The sequence below is a fragment of the Salvelinus fontinalis genome, unplaced genomic scaffold (genome assembly GCF_029448725.1).
Source record: "Salvelinus fontinalis isolate EN_2023a unplaced genomic scaffold, ASM2944872v1 scaffold_0369, whole genome shotgun sequence".
Classification (NCBI taxonomy): Eukaryota; Metazoa; Chordata; class Actinopteri; order Salmoniformes; family Salmonidae; genus Salvelinus; species Salvelinus fontinalis.
Window position 1 is genome coordinate 55,314 of NW_026600578.1, and position 24,687 is coordinate 80,000.

The 24,687-nt window shown below is 48.4% G+C and overlaps 1 protein-coding gene across 3 annotated transcripts in view; it reads left to right on the forward strand.

Annotated features, from left to right (window-relative positions):
- Positions 1-232: 232 nt before the first annotated feature.
- Positions 233-24,687, forward strand: part of LOC129845796 (arginine-glutamic acid dipeptide repeats protein-like) — a 94,349-nt gene continuing 69,894 nt past the window's right edge. For all 3 annotated transcript variants that reach the window (XM_055913713.1, XM_055913716.1, XM_055913714.1), the window contains exons 1-8: positions 233-435; positions 1,608-1,746; positions 1,870-1,967; positions 12,169-14,598; positions 16,526-16,602; positions 17,838-17,943; positions 21,352-21,513; positions 23,739-23,847. In XM_055913713.1, coding sequence (XP_055769688.1) covers positions 1,680-1,746; positions 1,870-1,967; positions 12,169-14,598; positions 16,526-16,602; positions 17,838-17,943; positions 21,352-21,513; positions 23,739-23,847 — 3,049 coding nt within the window. In that variant the 5' untranslated portion in view covers positions 233-435; positions 1,608-1,679. The remainder of the gene's footprint in view (positions 436-1,607; positions 1,747-1,869; positions 1,968-12,168; positions 14,599-16,525; positions 16,603-17,837; positions 17,944-21,351; positions 21,514-23,738; positions 23,848-24,687) is intronic.

A 24,687-nucleotide genomic window follows, 5' to 3' on the forward strand; every position in this document is an offset into this window, starting at 1 on the left:
GGTTTGATGTTCTCGAACACATGCCAATATCTTTAATAATTGACTAAACTACAAAAATGATCTGATAGAACTACACCCCCCAGATTGCGGCGCTGATGTCTGTGAATGTGACGTAGTTAGTCTTGTTTTGGTAGGTTGTTTCGATTTCCGGTTATGTTCGTTGTTATCCAAATATTTGAATTAGAGCTAAGTGTGATTTTTGTTTGGGACATTCAATAACATCCGAGTTGTGAGATTTAACGACATATAGCGTTGTTAATTATTACATAGCTAGCTTATTACATATATAACTGGATAACTAGCTAATTTGAAGTATAAGCGGGTAGCAATATTTGTCTCTCGTTAGCAAGCTAGGTTAGCCCAAACAGATTACAACTGAACAGAAAGTGCAACAAACATGAGAAATCACAGCCAACTCCGCCAGTGAGCACTCAGGTAAAGTGACAACCTCAACAGCATATAGAAAAAATGTGTTTTTGTCTTGTTTTATTAACTGACATGGTTGTCATCGACGTTTCTTTAACATAACTTCTGTTTGCTAACGTTAGCTAGTAAAGTATTATATAGTTGACTGACGTTAGTGACTACCTATAACAGTACAGTAGTTAGTTAGCTAGCTAACGTTAGCTGTCTCTGTAACGTTACGGGTGCAATCAAAAATACGTATGTGGTGCTACATGAATGTTAACTAACTTAAGGTTAGTACTAACGTTAGTTAGTTAAAGTTGATGTAGTTAACTAGTTGGGTCGCTAACACCTTTTGATAAACTTCCAACTCGAGACTGACAACTTTCCCTGTGGAACTTGTTTTGCCAACGTTAGTTAACTAACGCTAGTTAGCTAGAGTTGTCCACTCGGCTCATGAAAGTTAAAGGCTAACTTACTAGTTAGTAACGTTAGTCATACAGTCATACAAACACACCCTCGTCTAACGTTAACTACATTCCTCATTTTCTACTATCGTCAACTCAGTAACTAGCTACCTAAGTTGGCTACAAAAAAAAGTTTTAGAATTGAGTTCAAAGTTTTTGTCGACCCCCCCAAAATACTAGCTAGCTAACCGACAGCCCAAGTTCAGAACACCAACCCCATCCGCCGAGTTACTGTTAGGCTTGGAGTTGATTGCAGTAGCTATCGAATTAAACGTTTCTCTACATACACTTTGCCTGGACCTTGACATCTCTGCCGTGTGTGTTGGGGTGGTGCTGGTATATGTAATAGGTCCTGTCTGTGTTGGGGTGGTGCTGGGGTATATAATGGGTCCTGTCTGTCAGAGCAGTTCAAGGTATTAACCGTGTGTGTTGGGGTGGTGCTGGGGTATATAATGGGTCCTGTCTGTCAGAGTAGTACAAGGTATTAACCGTGTGTGTTGGGGTGGTGCTGGGGTATATAATGGGTCCTATCAGTATGTGTTGGGGTGGTGCTGGGGTATATAATGGGTCCTGTCTGTCAGAGCAGTACAAGGTATTAACCGTGTGTGTTGGGGTGGTGCTGGGGTATATAATGGGTCCTGTCAGAGCAGTACAAGGTATTAACCGTGTGTGTGTGTGTGTGTGTGTGTGTGTGTGTGTGTGTGTGTGTGTGTGTGTGTGTGTGTGTGTGTGTAGGGGGATGGTGTCGAGTGTTGCTGGTCAGTGTGTGTCTGTGAGCAGCGTGTCACTCAGGCAGTGTGATTGACTATGGCGGACAGAACTGACGACGATGACGTCATCCACCTGGTCAGCTTCAACATCCACCGCAGCCAAGGTAACAGCACAAACAGGGTTCTGAAGCCATGGTAACAGCACACACAGGGTTCTGAAGCCAAGGCAAGAGCACACACAGGCTATACAGTTAACTGTGTGTGTGTGTGTGTGTGTGTGTGTGTAGGTCGTCGGGAACGCAGGAGGAACTTCATCACCATATCAGATGACTCTGACGAGGAGCCGGTTACTCTGGACCCTGACGATGATGTCAGCATACTAGAGGTAACCTATAACCCCTGACCTCTGACCTCTCACCCTGTCCTGGTTTCTGACAAACCTGACGATGATGTCAGCATACTAGAGGTAACCTTTAACCTCTGACCTCTCACCCTGTCCTGGTGCCTGACCAGCCAGATGATGATGTCAGCGTACTAGAGGTAACCTTTAACCCCTGACCTCTCATCCTGTCCTGGTGTCTGACCAGCCAGATGATGATGTCAGCATACCAGAGGTAACCTTTAACCTCTGACCTCTCACCCTGTCCTGGTGCCTGACCAGCCAGATGATGATGTCAGCGTACTAGAGGTAACCTTTAACCCCTGACCTCTGACCTCTCACCCTGTCCTGGTGCCTGACCAGCCAGATGATGATGATAGCATACTAAAGGTAACCTTTAACCCCTGACCTCTGACCTCTCACCCTGTCCTGGTGTCTGACCAGCCAGATGATGATGATGTCAGCATACTAGAGGTAACCTTTAACCCCTGACCTCTGACCTCTCACCCTGTCCTGGTGCCTGACCAGCCGGATGATGATGATGTCAGCATACTAGCGGTAACCTTTCACCCCTGACCTTTAACTAGGGATGCAGATGTTGGTCAATTTTGCTGCCGACGATTCGACCCTCAATAACCGGTTACTATCGGTTACGTTAGTTTATGTTAGAGCCTAATTGAAAGAGGCAACGCTCCAAGCCAATCGTCTCACAGCTGAAAGGCTGCAGTATTATTGAACATACAACTACTGTAACGAACCCTGTTAAACATCATTTACAATATAGCAATATGAAGCTGGGAGGCTACAGTATTATTGAACATACAACTACTGTAACGAACCCTGTTAAACATCATTTACAATATAGCAATATGAAGCTGGGAGGCTGCAGTATTATTGAACAAACAACTACTGTAACGAACCCTGTTAAACATCATTTACAATATAGCTATATGAAGCTGGGAGGCTGCAGTATTATTGAACAAACAACTACTGTAACGAACCCTGTTAAACATCATTTACAATATAGCAATATGAAGCTGGGAGGCTGCAGTATTATTGAACATACAACTACTGTAACGAACCCTGTTAAACATCATTTACAATATAGCAATATGAAGCTGGGAGGCTGCAGTATTATTTAACATACAACTACTGTAACGAACCCTGTTAAACATCATTTACAATATAGCAATATGAAGCTGGGAGGCTGCAGTATTATTGAACATACAACTACTGTAACGAACCCTGTTAAACATCATTACAATATAGCAATATGAAGCTGGGAGGCTGCAGTATTATTGAACATACAACTACTGTAACGAACCCTGTTAAACATCATTTACAATATAGCAATATGAAGCTGGGAGGCTGCAGTATTATTGAACATACAACTACTGTAACGAACCCTGTTAAACATCATTACAATATAGCAATATGAAGCTGGGAGGCTGCAGTATTATTGAACATACAACTACTGTAACGAACCCTGTTAAACATCATTTACAATATAGCAATATGAAGCTGGGAGGCTGCAGTATTATTGAACATACAACTACTGTAACGAACCCTGTTAAACATCATTTACAATATAGCAATATGAAGCTGGGAGGCTGCAGTATTATTGAACATACAACTACTGTAACGAACCCTGTTAAACATCATTTACAATATAGCAATATGAAGCTGGGAGGCTGCAGTATTATTGAACATACAACTACTGTAACGAACCCTGTTAAACATCATTTACAATATAGCAATATGAAGCTGGGAGGCTGCAGTATTATTGAACAAACAACTACTGTAACGAACCCTGTTAAACATCATTTACAATATAGCAATATGAAGCTGGGAGGCTGCAGTATTATTGAACAAACAACTACTGTAACGAACCCTGTTAAACATCATTTACAATATAGCAATATGAAGCTGGGAGGCTGCAGTATTATTGAACAAACAACTACTGTAACGAACCCTGTTAAACATCATTTACAATATAGCAATATGAAGCTGGGAGGCTGCAGTATTATTTAACGTACAACTACTGTAACGAACCCTGTTAAACATCATTTACAATATAGCAATATGAAGCTGGGAGGCTACAGTATTATTGAACATACAACTACTGTAACGAACCCTGTTAAACATCATTTACAATATAGCAATATGAAGCTGGGAGGCTGCAGTATTATTTAACATACAACTACTGTAACGAACCCTGTTAAACATCATTTACAATATAGCAATATGAAGCTGGGAGGCTGCAGTATTATTGAACAAACAACTACTGTAACGAACCCTGTTAAACATCATTTACAATATAGCAATATGAAGCTGGGAGGCTGCAGTATTATTGAACAAACAACTACTGTAACGAACCCTGTTAAACATCATTTACAATATAGCAATATGAAGCTGGGAGGCTGCAGTATTATTGAACAAACAACTACTGTAACGAACCCTGTTAAACATCATTTACAATATAGCTATATGAAGCTGGGAGGCTGCAGTATTATTGAACATACAACTACTGTAACGAACCCTGTTAAACATCATTTACAATATAGCAATATGAAGCTGGGAGGCTGCAGTATTATTGAACAAACAACTACTGTAACGAACCCTGTTAAACATCATTTACAATATAGCAATATGAAGCTGGGAGGCTGCAGTATTATTGAACAAACAACTACTGTAACGAACCCTGTTAAACATCATTTACAATATAGCAATATGAAGCTGGGAGGCTGCAGTATTATTGAACAAACAACTACTGTAACGAACCCTGTTAAACATCATTTACAATATAGCTATATGAAGCTGGGAGGCTGCAGTATTATTGAACAAACAACTACTGTAACGAACCCTGTTAAACATCATTTACAATATAGCAATATGAAGCTGGGAGGCTGCAGTATTATTGAACAAACAACTACTGTAACGAACCCTGTTAAACATCATTTACAATATAGCAATATGAAGCTGGGAGGCTGCAGTATTATTGAACATACAACTACTGTAACGAACCCTGTTAAACATCATTTACAATATAGCAATATGAAGCTGGGAGGCTGCAGTATTATTGAACATACAACTACTGTAACGAACCCTGTTAAACATCATTTACAATATAGCAATATGAAGCTGGGAGGCTGCAGTATTATTGAACAAACAACTACTGTAACGAACCCTGTTAAACATCATTTACAATATAGCAATATGAAGCTGGGAGGCTGCAGTATTATTGAACAAACAACTACTGTAACGAACCCTGTTAAACATCATTTACAATATAGCAATATGAAGCTGGGAGGCTGCAGTATTATTGAACAAACAACTACTGTAACGAACCCTGTTAAACATCATTTACAATATAGCAATATGAAGCTGGGAGGCTGCAGTATTATTTAACATACAACTACTGTAACGAACCCTGTTAAACATCATTTACAATATAGCAATATGAAGCTGGGAGGCTGCAGTATTATTGAACAAACAACTACTGTAACGAACCCTGTTAAACATCATTTACAATATAGCAATATGAAGCTGGGAGGCTGCAGTATTATTGAACAAACAACTACTGTAACGAACCCTGTTAAACATCATTTACAATATAGCAATATGAAGCTGGGAGGCTGCAGTATTATTTAACATACAACTACTGTAACGAACCCTGTTAAACATCATTTACAATATAGCAATATGAAGCTGGGAGGCTGCAGTATTATTGAACAAACAACTACTGTAACGAACCCTGTTAAACATCATTTACAATATAGCTATATGAAGCTGGGAGGATCCTCCTCTTATTAATCAATATGAAGCTGGGAGGCTCCTCTTGTTAATCAATATGAAGCTGGGAGGCTCCTCTTGTTAATCAATATGAAGCTGGGAGGCTCCTCCTCTTGTTAATCAATATGAAGCTGGGAGGCTCCTCTTGTTAATCAATATGAAGCTGGGAGGATCCTTCTCTTGTTAATCAATACGAAGCTGGGAGGGTCCTTCTCTTGTTAATCAATACGAAGCTGGGAGGATCCTCCTCTTGTTAATCAATATGAAGCTGGGAGGATCCTTCTCTTGTTAATCAATATGAAGCTGGGAGGATCCTTCTCTTGTTAATCAATACGAAGCTGGGAGTGTCCTCCTCTTGTTAATCAATATGAAGCTGGGAGGCTCCTCCTCTTGTTAATCAATATGATGCTGGGAGGATCCGCCTCTTGTTAATCAATATGATGCTGGGAGGATCCTCCTCTTGTTAATCAATATGATGCTGGGAGGATCCGCCTCTTGTTAATCAATATGATGCTGGGAGGATCCTCCTCTTGTTAATCAATATGAAGCTGGGAGGCTCCTCCTCTTGTTAATCAATATGAAGCTGGGAGGCTCCTCCTCTTGTTAATCAATATGAAGCTGGGAGGATCCTCCTCTTGTTAATCAATATGAACCTGGGAGGCTCCTCCTCTTGTTAATCAATATGAAGCTGGGAGGCTCCTCCTCTTGTTAATCAATATGAAGCTGGGAGGCTCCTCCTCTTGTTAATCAATATGAAGCTGGGAGGATCCTCCTCTTGTTAATCAATATGAAGCTGGGAGGCTCCTCCTCTTGTTAATCAATATGAAGCTGGGAGGCTCCTCCTCTTGTTAATCAATATGAAGCTGGGAGGATCCTCCTCTTGTTAATCAATATGAAGCTGGGAGGCTCCTCCTCTTGTTAATCAATATGAAGCTGGGAGGCTCCTCCTCTTGTTAATCAATATGAAGCTGGGAGGCTCCTCTTGTTAATCAATATGAAGCTGGGAGGATCCTCCTCTTGTTAATCAATATGAAGCTGGGAGGCTCCTCCTCTTGTTAATCAATATGAAGCTGGGAGGCTCCTCTTGTTAATCAATACGAAGCTGGGAGGCTCCTCCTCTTGTTAATCAATACGAAGCTGGGAGGCTCCTCCTCTTGTTAATCAATATGAAATTGGGAGGCTCCTCCTCTTGTTAATCAATATGAAGCTGGGAGGATCCTCCTCTTGTTAATCAATATGAAGCTGGGAGGCTCCTCTTGTTAATCAATATGAAGCTGGGAGGATCCTCCTCTTGTTAATCAATATGAAGCTGGGAGGATCCTCCTCTTGTTAATCAATATGAAGCTGGGAGGCTCCTCCTCTTGTTAATCAATATGAAGCTGGGAGGCTCCTCCTCTTGTTAATCAATATGAAGCTGGGAGGATTCTCTTGTTAATCAATATGAAGCTGGGAGGCTCCTCCTCTTGTTAATCAATATGAAGCTGGGAGGCTCCTCCTCTTGTTAATCAATATGAAGCTGGGAGGCTCCTCCTCTTGTTAATCAATATGAAGCTGGGAGGCTCCTCTTGTTAATCAATATGAAGCTGGGAGGCTCCTCTTGTTAATCAATATGAAGCTGGGAGGCTCCTCTTGTTAATCAATATGAAGCTGGGAGGCTCCTCCTCTTGTTAATCAATATGAAGCTGGGAGGCTCCTCCTCTTGTTAATCAATATGAAGCTGGGAGGCTCCTCCTCTTGTTAATCAATATGAAGCTGGGAGGATCCTCCTCTTGTTAATCAATATGAAGCTGGGAGGCTCCTCCTCTTGTTAATCAATATGAAGCTGGGAGGATCCTCCTCTTGTTAATCAATATGAAGCTGGGAGGCTCCTCCTCTTGTTAATCAATATGAAGCTGGGAGGCTCCTCCTCTTGTTAATCAATATGAAGCTGGGAGGCTCCTCCTCTTGTTAATCAATATGAAGCTGGGAGGCTCCTCCTCTTGTTAATCAATATGAAGCTGGGAGGCTCCTCTTGTTAATCAATATGAAGCTGGGAGGCTCCTCCTCTTGTTAATCAATATGAAGCTGGGAGGCTCCTCCTCTTGTTAATCAATATGAAGCTAGGAGGCTCCTCTTGTTAATCAATATGAAGCTGGGAGGCTCCTCCTCTTGTTAATCAATATGAAGCTGGGAGGATCCTCCTCTTGTTAATCAATATGAAGCTGGGAGGATCCTCCTCTTGTTAATCAATATGAAGCTGGGAGGATCCTCCTCTTGTTAATCAATATGAAGCTGGGAGGCTCCTCTTGTTAATCAATATGAAGCTGGGAGGCTCCTCTTGTTAATCAATATGAAGCTGGGAGGCTCCTCTTGTTAATCAATATGAAGCTGGGAGGCTCCTTCTCTTGTTAATCAATATGAAGCTGGGAGGCTCCTCCTCTTGTTAATCAATATGAAGCTGGGAGGCTCCTCCTCTTGTTAATCAATATGAAGCTGGGAGGATCCTCCTCTTGTTAATCAATATGAAGCTAGGAGGCTCCTCTTGTTAATCAATATGAAGCTGGGAGGCTCCTCCTCTTGTTAATCAATATGAAGCTGGGAGGCTCCTCCTCTTGTTAATCAATATGAAGCTGGGAGGATCCTCCTCTTGTTAATCAATATGAAGCTGGGAGGCTCCTCCTCTTGTTAATCAATATGAAGCTGGGAGGCTCCTCCTCTTGTTAATCAATATGAAGCTGGGAGGATCCTCCTCTTGTTAATCAATATGAAGCTGGGAGGCTCCTCCTCTTGTTAATCAATATGAAGCTGGGAGGCTCCTCCTCTTGTTAATCAATATGAAGCTGGGAGGCTCCTCCTCTTGTTAATCAATATGAAGCTGGGAGGCTCCTCCTCTTGTTAATCAATATGAAGCTGGGAGGCTCCTCTTGTTAATCAATATGAAGCTGGGAGGCTCCTCCTCTTGTTAATCAATATGAAGCTGGGAGGCTCCTCCTCTTGTTAATCAATATGAAGCTAGGAGGCTCCTCTTGTTAATCAATATGAAGCTGGGAGGCTCCTCCTCTTGTTAATCAATATGAAGCTGGGAGGATCCTCCTCTTGTTAATCAATATGAAGCTGGGAGGATCCTCCTCTTGTTAATCAATATGAAGCTGGGAGGATCCTCCTCTTGTTAATCAATATGAAGCTGGGAGGCTCCTCTTGTTAATCAATATGAAGCTGGGAGGCTCCTCTTGTTAATCAATATGAAGCTGGGAGGCTCCTCTTGTTAATCAATATGAAGCTGGGAGGCTCCTTCTCTTGTTAATCAATATGAAGCTGGGAGGCTCCTCCTCTTGTTAATCAATATGAAGCTGGGAGGCTCCTCCTCTTGTTAATCAATATGAAGCTGGGAGGATCCTCCTCTTGTTAATCAATATGAAGCTAGGAGGCTCCTCTTGTTAATCAATATGAAGCTGGGAGGCTCCTCCTCTTGTTAATCAATATGAAGCTGGGAGGATTCTCTTGTTAATCAATATGAAGCTGGGAGGCTCCTCCTCTTGTTAATCAATATGAAGCTGGGAGGCTCCTCCTCTTGTTAATCAATATGAAGCTGGGAGGCTCCTCCTCTTGTTAATCAATATGAAGCTGGGGGCTCCTCCTCTTGTTAATCAATATGAAGCTGGGATGCTCCTCTTGTTAATCAATATGAAGCTGGGAGGATCCTCCTCTTGTTAATCAATATGAAGCTGGGAGGCTCCTCCTCTTGTTAATCAATATGATGCTGGGAGGATCCTCCTCTTGTTAATCAATATGAAGCTGGGAGGCTCCTCCTCTTGTTAATCAATATGAAGCTGGGAGGCTCCTCTTGTTAATCAATATGAAGCTGGGAGGCTCCTCCTCTTGTTAATCAATATGAAGCTGGGAGGCTCCTCCTCTTGTTAATCAATATGAAGCTGGGAGGCTCCTCCTCTTGTTAATCAATATGAAGCTGGGAGGCTCCTCCTCTTGTTAATCAATATGAAGCTGGGAGGCTCCTCCTCTTGTTAATCAATATGAAGTTGGGAGGCTCCTCCTCTTGTTAATCAATGTGAAGCTGGGAGGCTCCTCCTCTTGTTAATCAATATGAAGCTGGGAGGCTCCTCCTCTTGTTAATCAATATGAAGCTGGGAGGCTCCTCCTCTTGTTAATCAATATGAAGCTGGGAGGCTCCTCCTCTTGTTAATCAATATGAAGCTGGGAGGCTCCTCCTCTTGTTAATCAATATGAAGCTGGGAGGCTCCTCCTCTTGTTAATCAATATGAAGCTGGGAGGATCCTCCTCTTGTTAATCAATATGAAGCTGGGAGGAACCTCCTCTTGTTAATCAATATGAAGCTGGGAGGATCCTCCTCTTGTTAATCAATATGAAGCTGGGAGGATCCTCCTCTTGTTAATCAATATGAAGCTGGGAGGCTCCTCTTGTTAATCAATATGAAGCTGGGAGGCTCCTCCTCTTGTTAATCAATATGAAGCTGGGAGGCTCCTCTTGTTAATCAATATGAAGCTGGGAGGAGCCTCTTGTTAATCAATACGAAGCTGGGAGGCTCCTCTTGTTAATCAATATGAAGCTGGGAGGCTCCCCCTCTTGGTAATCAATATGAAGCTGGGAGGCTCCCCCTCTTGTTAATCAATATGAAGCTGGGAGGCTCCTCCTCTTGTTAATCAATATGAAGCTGGGAGGCTCCTCCTCTTGTTAATCAATATGAAGCTGGGAGGCTCCTCCTCTTGTTAATCAATATGAAGCTGGGAGGCTCCTCCTCTTGTTAATCAATATGAAGCTGGGAGGATCCTCCTCTTGTTAATCAATATGAAGCTGGGAGGATCCTCCTCTTGTTAATCAATATGAAGCTGGGAGGCTCCTCTTGTTAATCAATATGAAGCTGGGAGGCTCCGCCTCTTGTTAATCAATATGAAGCTGGGAGGCTCCTCCTCTTGTTAATCAATATGAAGCTGGGAGGCGCCTCCTCTTGTTAATCAATATGAAGCTGGGAGGATCCTCCTCTTGGTAATCAATATGAAGCTGGGAGGCTCCTCTTGTTAATCAATATGAAGCTGGGAGGCTCCTCCTCTTGTTAATCAATATGAAGCTGGGAGGATCCTCCTCTTGTTAATCAATATGAAGCTGGGAGGCTCCTCCTCTTGTTAATCAATATGAAGCTGGGAGGCTCCTCCTCTTGTTAATCAATATGAAGCTGGGAGGCTCCTCCTCTTGTTAATCAATATGAAGCTGGGAGGCTCCTCCTCTTGTTAATCAATATGAAGCTGGGAGGATCCTCCTCTTGGTAATCAATATGAAGCTGGGAGGCTCCTCTTGTTAATCAATATGAAGCTGGGAGGCTCCTCCTCTTGTTAATCAATATGAAGCTGGGAGGATCCTCCTCTTGTTAATCAATATGAAGCTGGGAGGCTCCTCCTCTTGTTAATCAATATGAAGCTGGGAGGCTCCTCCTCTTGTTAATCAATATGAAGCTGGGAGGATCCTCCTCTTGTTAATCAATATGAAGCTGGGAGGCTCCTCCTCTTGTTAATCAATATGAAGCTGGGAGGCTCCTCTTGTTAATCAATATGAAGCTGGGAGGCTCCTCCTCTTGTTAATCAATATGAAGCTGGGAGGCTCCTCCTCTTGTTAATCAATATGAAGCTGGGAGGCTCCTCCTCTTGTTAATCAATATGAAGCTGGGAGGCTCCTCCTGTTGTTAATCAATATGTAGCTGGGAGGCTCCTCTTGTTAATCAATATGAAGCTGGGAGGAGCCTCTTGTTAATCAATATGATTAACGCTGTCTGACGGGTGACATTATTCTGTTCGTATCTCTCGCCCCTCCCTCCCTCTCTCGCCCCTCCCTCTCTCTCTCGCCCCTCCCTCTCTCTCTCGCCCCTCCCTCTCTCTCACCTCTCTCTCTCGCCCCTCCCTCTCTCTCGCTCCCCTCCCTCTCTCTCTCGCTCCCCTCCCTCTCTCTCTCGCTCCTCTCGCTCCTCTCCCTCTCTCTCTCGCTCCTCTCCCTCTCTCTCTCGCTCCTCTCCCTCTCTCTCGCTCCTCTCCCTCTCTCTCTCGTGCCCCTCCTCTCTCTCTCGCCCCTCCCTCTCTCTCACCTCTCTCTCTCGCCCCTCCCTCTCTCTCACCTCTCTCTCTCGCCCCTCCCTCTCTCTCGCTCCCCTCCCTCTCTCTCTCGCTCCCCTCCCTCTCTCTCTCGCTCCCCTCCCTCTCTCTCTCGCTCCTCTCCCTCTCTCTCGCTCCTCTCCCTCTCTCTCTCGCTCCTCTCCCTCTCTCTCGCTCCTCTCCCTCTCTCTCTCGCTCCCCTCCCTCTCTCTCTCGCTCCTCTCCCTCTCTCTCACTCCTCTCCCTCTCTCTCTCGTGCCCCTCCTCTCTCTCGCTCCCCTCCCTCTCTCTCTCGCTCCCCTCCCTCTTTCTCTCTGCAGCCCCTGAATCCGTCACGGCGACGTGTGATTCGTCCAGCAGCACTGTGGGGTGTGGCCTCTGAAGGCGATGGGCCAATCATAGAGCTAAAAGAGGTTGAGGGTCATCAGACTGCACCCCTTCCATCGAGGTCACAGTACAGAGAGAGAGACACCTCCGCCCCATCCACCTCACAGTACAGAGAGAGAGACTCCTCCGCCCCATCCACCTCACAGTACAGAGACAGAGACTCCTCCGCCCCATCCACCTCACAGTACAGAGACAGAGACACCTCCGCCCCATCCACCTCACAGTACAGAGACACCTCCGCCCCATCCACCTCACAGTACAGAGACAGAGACTCCTCCGCCCCATCCACCTCACAGTACAGAGACAGAGACTCCTCCGCCCCATCCACCTCACAGTACAGAGAGAGAGACTCCTCCGCCCCATCCACCTCACAGTACAGAGAGAGAGACTCCTCCGCCCCATCCACCTCACAGTACAGAGACACCTCCGCCCCATCCACCTCACAGTACAGAGACAGAGACACCTCCGCCCCATCCACCTCACAGTACAGAGACAGAGACTCCTCCGCCCCATCCACCTCACAGTACAGAGACAGAGACACCTCCGCCCCATCCACCTCACAGTACAGAGACAGAGACTCCTCCGCCCCATCCACCTCACAGTACAGAGAGAGAGACTCCTCCGCCCCATCCACCTCACAGTACAGAGAGAGAGACTCCTCCGCCCCATCCACCTCACAGTACAGAGAGAGAGACTCCTCCGCCCCATCCACCTCACAGTACAGAGAGAGAGACTCCTCCGCCCCATCCACCTCACAGTACAGAGAGAGAGACTCCTCCGCCCCATCCACCTCACAGTACAGAGAGAGAGACACCTCCGCCCCGTCCACCTCACAGTACAGAGACACCTCCGCCCCATCCACCTCACAGTACAGAGACAGAGACTCCTCCGCCCCATCCACCTCACAGTACAGAGACCCCTCCGCCCCATCCACCTCACAGTACAGAGAGAGAGACCCCTCCGCCCCATCCACCTCACAGTACAGAGAGAGAGACACCTCCGCCCCATCCACCTCACAGTACAGAGAGAGAGACTCCTCCGCCCCATCCACCTCACAGTACAGAGACAGAGACTCCTCCGCCCCATCCACCTCACAGTACAGAGACAGAGACTCCTCCGCCCCATCCACCTCACAGTACAGAGAGAGAGACTCCTCCGCCCCATCCACCTCACAGTACAGAGAGAGAGACACCTCCGCCCCGTCCACCTCAACCCAGACCAGACCTCAACCCTTCACCAGGCCTGTCCTGCAGGAGGTCAAGTTAGTTTTGCTCCCTCAGGTCCAGCCTCCTGCACCTCCTCAGCCCCATGCCCGGCCCCGATCCCCCCTACAGCAGCTCCACCCTGGACCCCTCAACCAGCCCCGATCCCCCCTACAGCAGCTCCACCCTGGACCCCTCAACCAGCCCCATGCCCGGCCCCGATCCCCCCTACAGCAGCTCCACCCTGGACCCCTCAACCAGCCCCATGCCCGGCCCCGATCCCCCCTACAGCAGCTCCACCCTGGACCCCTCAACCAGCCCCATGCCCGGCCCCGATCCCCCCTACAGCAGCTCCACCCTGGACCCCTCAACCAGCCCCATGCCCGGCCCCGATCCCCCCTACAGCAGCTCCACCCTGGACCCCTCAACCAGCCCCATGCCCGGCCCCGATCCCCCCTACAGCAGCTCCACCCTGGACCCCTCAACCAGCCCCATGCCCGGCCCCAATCCCCCCTACAGCAGCTCCACCCTGGACCCCTCAACCAGCCCCATGTCCAGCCCCGATCCCCCCTACAGCAGCTCCACCCTGGACCCCTCAACCAGCCCCCCCTGGAGCCCCAGGCTCTCCTCCTAACCCAGCCCCCCCCGGAGCCCCAGGCTCTCCTCCTAACCCATGCCTTCCAGATGCAACAACCCAGAACCCTTCATCTCCAACCTGTTCCCCAGGTCGCTCCCCAGCCCGTGCCCGCTCCCCAACGGTGGCCTGCGGGCCCCTGTGGCGTCCCTGCCCCCGCCGTGCTGATAGCTGCTGCCCCCGAGCGTCTGGGCCCCCCAGAGACCGGCCATCGGATCACCCTGGGCAGCCAGACTCCTGGGGGCCTCGACCCCCGGCCCGGAGCCCCGCTGCTGACACACAACCGCCCTCTGCCCCTGGAGCCACAGGTCGTGGTCGACCGGCCAGCCACTCAACCTCACTTCCCCATCCCAGCTCTCGCTGTTCCCCTGAACCCTAACCCCATAGTCCCAGCCCCTGTCGTCCCAGTCGTCCCAGTCGTCCCCAGGGCAGCGGAGGAGAGGGCAGGTCCCTCAGTCCAACAGGAGGTCCAGGAACCAGAGAGACCTCATCTGCAGCCCCACGTCAGAGCACTGGTCAGAGGAGTGGTGAGTAGTACAGACACACCACACCTCTACTCATAGTTACCCTCACTTCTAATGGACAGTTACATCTAGTATGTCTATAACCCTCTCCTCTCTACTGATAGTTACCCTCACTTCTAATGGACAGTTACATCTAGTATGTCTATAACCCTCTCCTCTCTACTCATAGTTACCCTCACTTCTAATGGACAGTTACATCTAGTATGTCTATAACCCTCTCCTCTCTACTGATAGTTACCCTCACTTCTAATGGACAGTTACATCTAGTATGTCTATAACCCTCTCCTCTCTACTGATAGTTACCCTCACTTCTAATGGACAGTTACATATAGTATGTCTATAACCCTCTCCTCTCTACTGATAGTTACCCTCACTTCTAATGGACAGTTACATCTAGTATGTCTATAACCCTCTCCTCTCTACTGATAGTTACCCTCACTTCTAATGGATAGTTACATCTAGTATGTCTGTAACCCCCTCCTCTTCTCCCTCTCCCTCTCCCCTTTCCTCTCCTCTCCTCTCTTTTCCTCCCTTCTTCCTCTCCTCTCTCCTCTCTCCTCTCCTCTTCCTCTTCCTCTCCTCTCTCCTCTTCCTCTCCTCTCTCCTCTCCTCCCCTCTCCTCTCCTCTCCTCTCCTCTCTCCTCTTCCTCTCCTCTCCCCTCTCCTCTCCTCTCCTCTCTCCTCTCCTCTCCTCTCCCCTCTCCTCCCCTCTCCTCTCCTCTCCTCTCCTCTCTCCTCTTCCTCTCCTCTCCCCTCTCCTCTCCTCTCCTCTCCTCTCCTCTCTCCTCTTCCTCTCCTCTCCCCTCTCCTCTCCTCTTCCTCCCCTCTCCTCCCCTCTCCTCTCCTCTCCTCTCCTCTCTCCTCTTCCTCTCCTCTCCCCTCTCCTCTCCTCTTCCTCCCCTCTCCTCCCCTCTCCTCTCCTCTCCTCTCCTCTCTCCTCTCCTCTCCTCTCTCCTCTCCTCTCCTCTCCTCTCCTCTTCCTCCCCTCTCCTCCCCTCTCCTCCCCTCTCCTCTCCTCTCCTCTCTCCTCTCTCCTCTCTCCTCCTCTCCTCTTCCTCTCCTCTCCTCTTCCTCCCCTCTCCTCTCCTCTCTCCTCTCTCCTCTCTCCTCTCTCCTCCTCTCCTCTTCCTCTCCTCTCCTCTTCCTCCCCTCTCCTCCCCTCTCCTCCCCTGTCCTCTCCTCTCTCCTCTCTCCTCTCTCCTCTCTCCTCCTCTCCTCTTCCTCTCATCTCCTCTTCCTCTCCTCTTCCTCTCCTCTTCCTCTCCTCTCCTCTCTCTCCTCTCCTCTCTCTCCTCTCCTCTCCTCTCCTCTCTCTCCTCTCCTCTCCTCTCCTCTCCTCTCCTCTCCCCTCCCCTCTCCTCTCTCCTCTCCTCTCCTCTCCTCTCCTCTCCCCTCTCTCCTCTCCTCTCCCCTCCTCTCCCTCCTCCTCTCCCCTCATCTCCCTCCTCCTCTCCTCTCCTCTCCTCTCCTCCCTTCTTCCTCTCCCCTCCGCTCCTCTCTCCTCTCCTCTCCTCTCCTCCCTTCTTCCTCTCCCCTCCTCTCCTCTCCTCTCCCCTCCTCTCCCTCCTCCTCTCCCCTCCTCTCCCTCCTCCTCTCCTCTCCTCTCCTCTCCTCCCTTCTTCCTCTCCCCTCCGCTCCTCTCCTCTCTCCTCTCCTCTCCTCTCCTCCCTTCTTCCTCTCCCCTCCTCTCCTCTCCTCTCCCCTCCTCTCCCTCCTCCTCTCCCCTCCTCTCCCTCCTCCTCTCCTCTCCTCTCCTCTCCTCCCTTCTTCCTCTCCCCTCCTCTCCTCCTCCTCTCCTCTCCTCTCCTCTCCTCCCTTCTTCCTCTCCCCTCCTCTCCTCTTCCTCTCCTCTCCTCTTCCTCTCCTCTCCTCTCCTCTCTCCTTCCTCTCCTCTTCCTCTCCTCTCCTCTCCTCTCCTCTTCCTCTCCAGGTGGATCTGTTTCCTGATGTCCAGGAGAACTATGTAGCAGAACTGATCCAGACCAATGACCTGAAAGATCTCAATGTGTAAGAACTACAACTATCTCCATGACTACCACTGACCTGTAAGAACTACAACTATCTCCATGACTACCACTGACCTGTAAGAACTACAACTATCTCCATGACTACCACTGACCTGTAAGAACTACAACTATCTCCATGACTACCACTGACCTGAAAGATCTCAATGTGTAAGAACTACAACTATCTCCATGACTACCACTGACCTGTAAGAACTACAACTATCTCCATGACTACCACTGACCTGAAAGATCTCAATGTGTAAGAACTACAACTATCTCCATGACTACCACTGACCTGAAAGATCTCAATGTGTAAGAACTACAACTATCTCCATGACTACCACTGACCTGTAAGAACTACAACTATCTCCATGACTACCACTGACCTGAAAGATCTCAATGTGTAAGAACTACAACTATCTCCATGACTACCACTGACCTGTAAGAACTACAACTATCTCCATGACTACCACTGACCTGAAAGAACTACAACTATCTCCATGACTACCACTGACCTGAAAGAACTACAACTATCTCCATGACTACCACTGACCTGTAAGAACTACACCTATCTCCATGACTACCACTGACCTGAAAGATCTCAATGTGTAAGAACTACAACTATCTCCATGACTACCACTGACCTGTAAGAACTACAACTATCTCCATGACTACCACTGACCTGTAAGAACTACAACTATCTCCATGACTACCACTGACCTGAAAGATCTCAATGTATAAGAACTTCAACTATCTCCATGACTACCACTGACCTGAAAGATCTCAATGTATAAGAACTACAACTATCTCCATGACTACCACTGACCTGAAAGATCTCAATGTGTTAGAACTACAACTATCTCCATGACTACCACCGACCTGACAGACCTCAATGTGTAAGAACTACAACTATCTCCATGACTACCACTGACCTGACAGACCTCAATGTGTAAGAACTACAACTATCTCCATGACTACCACTGACCTGACAGATCTCAATGTGTTAGAACTACAACTATCTCCATGACTACCACTGACCTTCTCTTACAAACAGTGAGTTAGCTGATAGCTACCTGACTGTGAAACAGTTTTACTTCCTATGACTGTGATATGTGGTGGTCTCACCTAGCTCTGGATAAGAGTGTCTGCTAAATGACTAAAATATAAATCTCCTGCTATTCAGTTTTCTCTCTCTCTCTCTCTCTCTCTGTGTGTGTGTGTGTGTGTGTGTCCCAGTATCTGTAACATGTTGCTGGAGAACCCAGCCGTCCCTCAGAGAAAGAGTTCAGTCTCCGTGGCTCATAGCAGCATCCTGCTGGAACCCTGCGACGACATCTCACAGGTAGGGACGTGTGTTAACCCTGTGTGTTAACTGGGGAACGGTTCTTCACTATCCCAACAGGGACGTGTGTTAACCCTGTGTGTTAACTGGGGAACGGTTCTTCACTATCCCAACAGGGACGTGTGTTAACCCTGTGTGTTAACTGGGGAACGGTTCTTCACTATCCCAACAGGGACGTGTGTTAACCCTGTGTGTTAACTGGGGAACGGTTCTTCACTATCCCAACAGGGACGTGTGTTAACCCTGTGTGTTAACTGGGGAACGGTTCTTCACTATCCCAACAGGGACGTGTGTTAACCCTGTGTGTTAACTGGGGAACGGTTCTTCACTATCCCAACAGGGACGTGTGTTAACCCTGTGTGTTAACTGGGGAACGGTTCTTCACTATCCCAACAGGGACGTGTGTTAACCCTGTGTGTTACCTGGGGAACGGTTCTTCACTATCCCAACAGGGACGTGTGTTAACCCTGTGTGTTAACTGGGGAACGGTTCTTCACTATCCCAACAGGGACGTGTGTTAACCCTGTGTGTTAACTGGGGATGGGTTCTTCACTATCCCAACAGGGACGTGTGTTAACCCTGTGTGTTAACTGGGGATGGGTTATTCACTATCCCAACAGGGACGTGTGTTAACCCTGTGTGTTAACTGGGGATGGGTTATTCACTATCCCAACAGGGACGTGTGTTAACCCTGTGTGTTAACTGGGGATGGGTTATTCACTATCCCAACAGGGACGTGTGTTAACCCTGTGTGTTAACTGGGGATGGGTTCTTCACTATCCCAACAGGGACATGTGTTAACCCTGTGTGTTAACTGGGGAACGGTTATTCACTATCCCAACAGGGACGTGTGTTAACCCTGTGTGTTAACTGGGGATGGGTTATTCACTATCCCAACAAGGACGTGTGTTAACCCTGTGTGTTAACTGGGGAACGGTTCTTCACTATCCCAACAGGGACGTGTGTTAACCCTGTGTGTTAACTGGGGAACGGTTCTTCACTATCCCAACAGGGACGTGTGTTAACCCTGTGTGTTAACTGGGGAACGGTTCTTCACTATCCCAACAGGGACGTGTGTTAACCCTGTGTGTTAACTGGGGATGGGTTATTCACTATCCCAACAGGGACGTGTGTTAACCCTGTGTGTTAACTGGGGATGGGTTCTTCACTATCCCAACAGGGATGTGTGTTAACCCTGTGTGTTAACTGGGGATGGGTTCTTCACTATCCCAACAGGGACGTGTGTTAACCCTGTGTGTTAACTGGGGAACGGTTATTCACTATCCCAACAGGGACGTGTGTTTACCCTGTGTGTTAACTGGGGAACGGTTCTTCACTATCCCAACAGGGACGTGTGTTAACCTTGTGTGTTAACTGGGGATGGGTCATTCACTATCCCAACAGGGACGTGTGTTAACCCTGTGTGTTAACTGGGGATGGGTTATTCACCATCCCTAGTTAACCCATCCCTAGTTAACCCATCCCTAGTTAACCCATCCCTAGTGTTAACCCATCCCTAGTGTTAACCCATCCCTAGTTAACCCATCCCTAGTGTTAACCCATCCCTAGTGTTAACCCATCCCTGGTTAACCCATCCCTAGTGTTAACCCATCCCTAGTTAACCCATCCCTAGTTAACCCATCCCTAGTGTTAACCCATCCCTAGTGTTAACCCATCCCTAGTGTTAACCCATCCCTAGTGTTAACCCATCCCTAGTTAACCCATCCCTAGTTAACCCATCCCTAGTGTTAACCCATCCCTAGTGTTAACCCATCCCTAGTGTTAACCCATCCCTAGTGTTAACCCATTCCTAGTTAACCCATCCCTAGTGTTAACCCATCCCTAGTTAACCCATCCCTAGTGTTAACCCATCCCTAGTCTTAACCCATCCCTAGTGTTAACCCATCCCTAGTTAACCCATCCCTAGTTAACCCATCCCTAGTGTTAACCCATCCCTAGTGTTAACCCATCCCTAGTTAACCCATCCCTAGTGTTAACCCATCCCTAGTTAACCCATCCCTAGTGTTAACCCATCCCTAGTTAACCCATCCCTAGTTAACCTATCCCTAGTTAACCCATCCCTAGTGTTAACCCATCCCTAGTGTTAACCCATCACTAGTTAACCCATCACTAGTTAACCCATCCCTAGTTAACCCATCCCTAGTTAACCCATCCCTAGTGTTAACCCATCCCTAGTGTTAACCCATCACTAGTTAACCCATCCCTAGTTAACCCATCCCTAGTGTTAACCCATCCCTAGTGTTAACCCATCCCTAGTGTTAACCCATCCCTAGTTAACCCATCCCTAGTGTTAACCCATCACTAGTTAACCCATCACTAGTTAACCCATCACTAGTTAACCCATCCCTAGTTAACCCATCCCTAGTGTTAACCCATCCCTAGTGTTAACCCATCACTAGTTAACCCATCACTAGTTAACCCATCCCTAGTGTTAACCCATCCCTAGTTAACCCATCCCTAGTGTTAACCCATCCCTAGTTAACCCATCCCTAGTTAACCCATCCCTAGTTAACCCATCCCTAGTTAACCCATCCCTAGTGTTAACCCATCCCTAGTTAACCCATCCCTAGTTAACCCATCCCTAGTGTTAACCCATCCCTAGTTAACCCATCCCTAGTTAACCCATCCCTAGTTAACCTATCCCTAGTTAACCTATCCCTAGTTAACCCATCCCTAGTGTTAACCCATCCCTAGTGTTAACCCATCCCTAGTGTTAACCCATCCCTAGTGTTAACCCATCCCTAGCGTTAACCCATCCCTAGCGTTAACCCATCCCTAGCGTTAACCCATCCCTAGTTAACCCATCCCTAGTGTTAACCCATCCCTAGTTAACCCATCCCTAGTGTTAACCCATCCCTAGTTAACCCATCCCTAGTGTTAACCCATCCCTAGTGTGAAACCCATCCCTAGTGTTAGCCCATCCCTAGTTAACCCATCCCTAGTTAACCCATCCCTAGTTAACCCATCCCTAGTTAACCCATCCCTAGTGTTAACCCATCCCTAGTGTTAACCCATCCCTAGTGTTAACCCTGTCTCTCTCTGTAGTCTGCAGAGGGCCTGTTTGACTACGGGTCATCCCTAGTTAACCCATCCCTAGTGTTAGCCCATCCCTAGTTAACCCATCCCTAGTGTTAACCCTGTCTCTCTCTGTAGTCTGCAGAGGACCTGTTTGACTACGGGCCATCCCTAGTGTTAACCCTCTCTCTCTCTGTAGTCTGCAGAGGACCTGTTTGACTACGGGTCATCCCTAGTTAACCCATCCCTAGTGTTAACCCATCCCTAGTTAACCCATCCCTAGTGTTAACCCTCTCTCTCTCTCTGTAGTCTGCAGAGGACCTGTTTGACTACGGGTCGTCCCTAGTGTTAACCCTCTCTCTCTCTCTGTAGTCTGCAGAGGACCTGTTTGACTACGGGTCGTTGAGTCAGGTGGGTCCGGAGGCGGCGATGCAGGCAGCTGACCTCTTGATGGGAGACTTCAGGATGATTTCCTGTCAGGACATCAAATGGAGCCTCAACGCCATGAAGGGGCACTACGCAATCACACGCAAGGTACGCTCAGGCCTCACTCGGCGTCTCTCTCTGTGTGTTTCAGGCCTCACTCGGCGTGTCTCTCTCTCTGTGTGTTTCAGGCCTCACTCGGCGTGTCTCTCTCTCTCTCTGTGTGTGTTTCAGGCCTCACTCAGCGTGTCTCTCTCTCTGTGTGTTTCAGGCCTCACTCGGCGTCTCTCTCTGTGTGTTTCAGGCCTCACTCGGCGTCTCTCTCTGTGTGTTTCAGGCCTCACTCGGCGTCTCTCTCTGTGTGTTTCAGGCCTCACTCGGCGTCTCTCTCTGTGTGTTTCAGGCCTCACTCGGCGTCTCTCTCTGTGTGTTTCAGGCCTCACTCGGTGTCTCTGTGTGTTTCAGGCCTCACTCGGCGTGTCTCTCTCTCTGTGTGTTTCAGGCCTCACTCGGCGTGTCTCTCTCTCTGTGTGTTTCAGGCCTCACTCGGCGCGTCTCTCTCTCTCTCTGTGTGTTTCAGGCCTCACTCGGCGCGTCTCTCTCTCTCTCTGTGTGTTTCAGGCCTCACTCGGCGCGCCTCTCTCTCTCTCTGTGTGTTTCAGGCCTCACTCGGCGTCTCTCTCTCTCTCTCTGTGTTTCAGGCCTCACTCGGCGTGTCTCTGTGTGTGTGTTTCAGGCCTCACTCGGTGTCTCTCTCTGTGTGTTTCAGGCCTCACTCGGTGTCTCTCTCTGTGTGTTTCAGGCCTCACTAGTCGTCTCTCTCTCTCTGTGTGTTTCAGGCCTCACTCGGCGTCTCTCTCTCTCTGTGTGTTTCAGGCCTCACTCGGCGTCTCTCTCTCTCTGTGTGTTTCAGGCCTCACTCGGCGTGTCTCTGTGTGTGTGTTTCAGGCCTCACTCGGCGTCTCTCTCTCTGTGTGTTTCAGGCCTCACTCGGCGTGTCTCTCTGTGTGTTTCAGGCCTCACTCGGTGTCTCTCTCTGTGTGTTTCAGGCCTCACTCGGCGTGTCTCTCTGTGTGTTTCAGGCCTCACTCGACGTGTCTCTCTCTCTGTGTGTTTCAGGCCTCACTCGGCGTGTCTCTCTCTCTGTCTGTTTCAGGCCTCACTCGGCGTGTCTCTCTCTGTGTGTTTCAGGCCTCACTCGGCGCGTCTCTCTCTCTCTGTGTGTTTCAGGCCTCACTCGACGTGTCTCTCTGTGTGTTTCAGGCCTCACTCGGCGTGTCTCTCTCTCTGTGTGTTTCAGGCCTCACTCGGCGTCTCTCTCTCTCTCTCTGTGTTTCAGGCCTCACTCGGCGTGTCTCTGTGTGTGTGTTTCAGGCCTCACTCGGTGTCTCTCTCTGTGTGTTTCAGGCCTCACTCGGCGTCTCTCTCTCTCTGTGTGTTTCAGGCCTCACTCGGCGTGTCTCTGTGTGTGTGTTTCAGGCCTCACTCGGCGTCTCTCTCTCTCTCTGTGTTTCAGGCCTCACTCGGCGTGTCTCTCTCTGTGTGTTTCAGGCCTCACTCGGCGTCTCTCTCTCTCTCTGTGTTTCAGGCCTCACTCGGCGTGTCTCTCTCTGTGTGTTTCAGGCCTCACTCGGTGTCTCTCTCTGTGTGTTTCAGGCCTCACTCGGCGTGTCTCTCTGTGTGTTTCAGGCCTCACTCGAACGTGTCTCTCTGTGTGTTTCAGGCCTCACTCGGCGTGTCTCTCTCTCTGTGTGTTTCAGGCCTCACTCGGCGTGTCTCTCTCTCTGTCTGTTTCAGGCCTCACTCGGCGTGTCTCTCTCTCTCTGTGTGTTTCAGGCCTCACTCGGCGCGTCTCTCTCTCTCTGTGTGTTTCAGGCCTCACTCGACGTGTCTCTCTGTGTGTTTCAGGCCTCACTCGGCGTGTCTCTCTCTCTGTGTGTTTCAGGCCTCACTCGGCGTGTCTCTCTGTGTGTTTCAGGCCTCACTCGGCGTGTCTCTCTCTCTGTGTTCCAGGCCTCACTCGGCGTGTCTCTCTCTCTGTGTTTCAGGCCTCACTCGGCGTGTCTCTCTCTCTGTGTTTCAGGCCTCACTCGGCGTGTCTCTCTCTCTGTGTGTTTCAGGCCTCACTCGGCATCTCTCTCTCTCTGTGTGTTTCAGGCCTCACTCGGCGTGTCTCTCTCTCTCTGTGTGTTTCAGGCCTCACTCGGCGTCTCTCTCTGTGTGTTTCAGGCCTCACTCAGCGTCTCTCTCTCTCTGTGTGTTTCAGGCCTCACTCGGCGTGTCTCTCTGTGTGTTTCAGGCCTCACTCAGCGTCTCTCTCTCTCTGTGTGTTTCAGGCCTTATGTGAAGCGGTGAAGCAGTTTCAGGACTCTGAGTCGTTAGAGAAGAGGAGACGCAGGAGACACACTGCTGAACGCTGCTATATAGACTTCAAGTATCAACACGGTGAGTTACAGTGGCCATTTTGTTTTGCTAACATAAACACCGCTAACTACCTTTCAGGATCATGGTTATTTACATCGATCCAGTGGCCATTTTGTTTTGTTAAGACATGGGCGCTAACATAAACACCGCTAACTACGTTTCAGGATCATAGTTATTTACATCAATTTACGTCAGTCTGCTAAGCTGAGACACAGTGAGAATACCTTTTATTCAGCCAGGACCTGTCTGCTAAGCTGAGACAGAGACCCAGTGAGAATACCTTCCAATCAGCCAGGACCTGTCTGCTAAACTGAGACAGAGACCCAGTGAGAATACCTTCCATTCAGCCAGGACCTGTCTGCTAAACTAAGACAGAAACCCAGTGAGAATACCTTCCATTCAGCCAGGCACTGTCTGCTAAGCTGAGACATAGACCCAGTGAGAATACCTTCCATTCAGCCAGGACCTGTCTGCTAAACTAAGACAGAGACCCAGTGAGAATACCTTCCATTCAGCCAGGACCTGTCTGCTAAGCTGAGACATAGACCCAGTGAGAATACCTTCCATTCAGCCAGGACCTGTCTGCTAAACTGAGACAGAGACCCAGTGAGAATACCTTCCATTCAGCCAGGACAGAGACCCAGTGAGAATACCTTCCATTCAGCCAGGACCTGTCTGCTAAGCTGAGACAGAGACCCAGTGAGAATACCTTCCATTCAGCCAGGACCTGTCTGCTAAACTGAGACAGAGACCCAGTGAGAATACCTTCCATTCAGCCAGGACCTGTCTGCTAAACTGAGACAGAGACCCAGGGAGAATACCTTCCATTCAGCCAGGACCTGTCTGCTAAACTGAGACAGA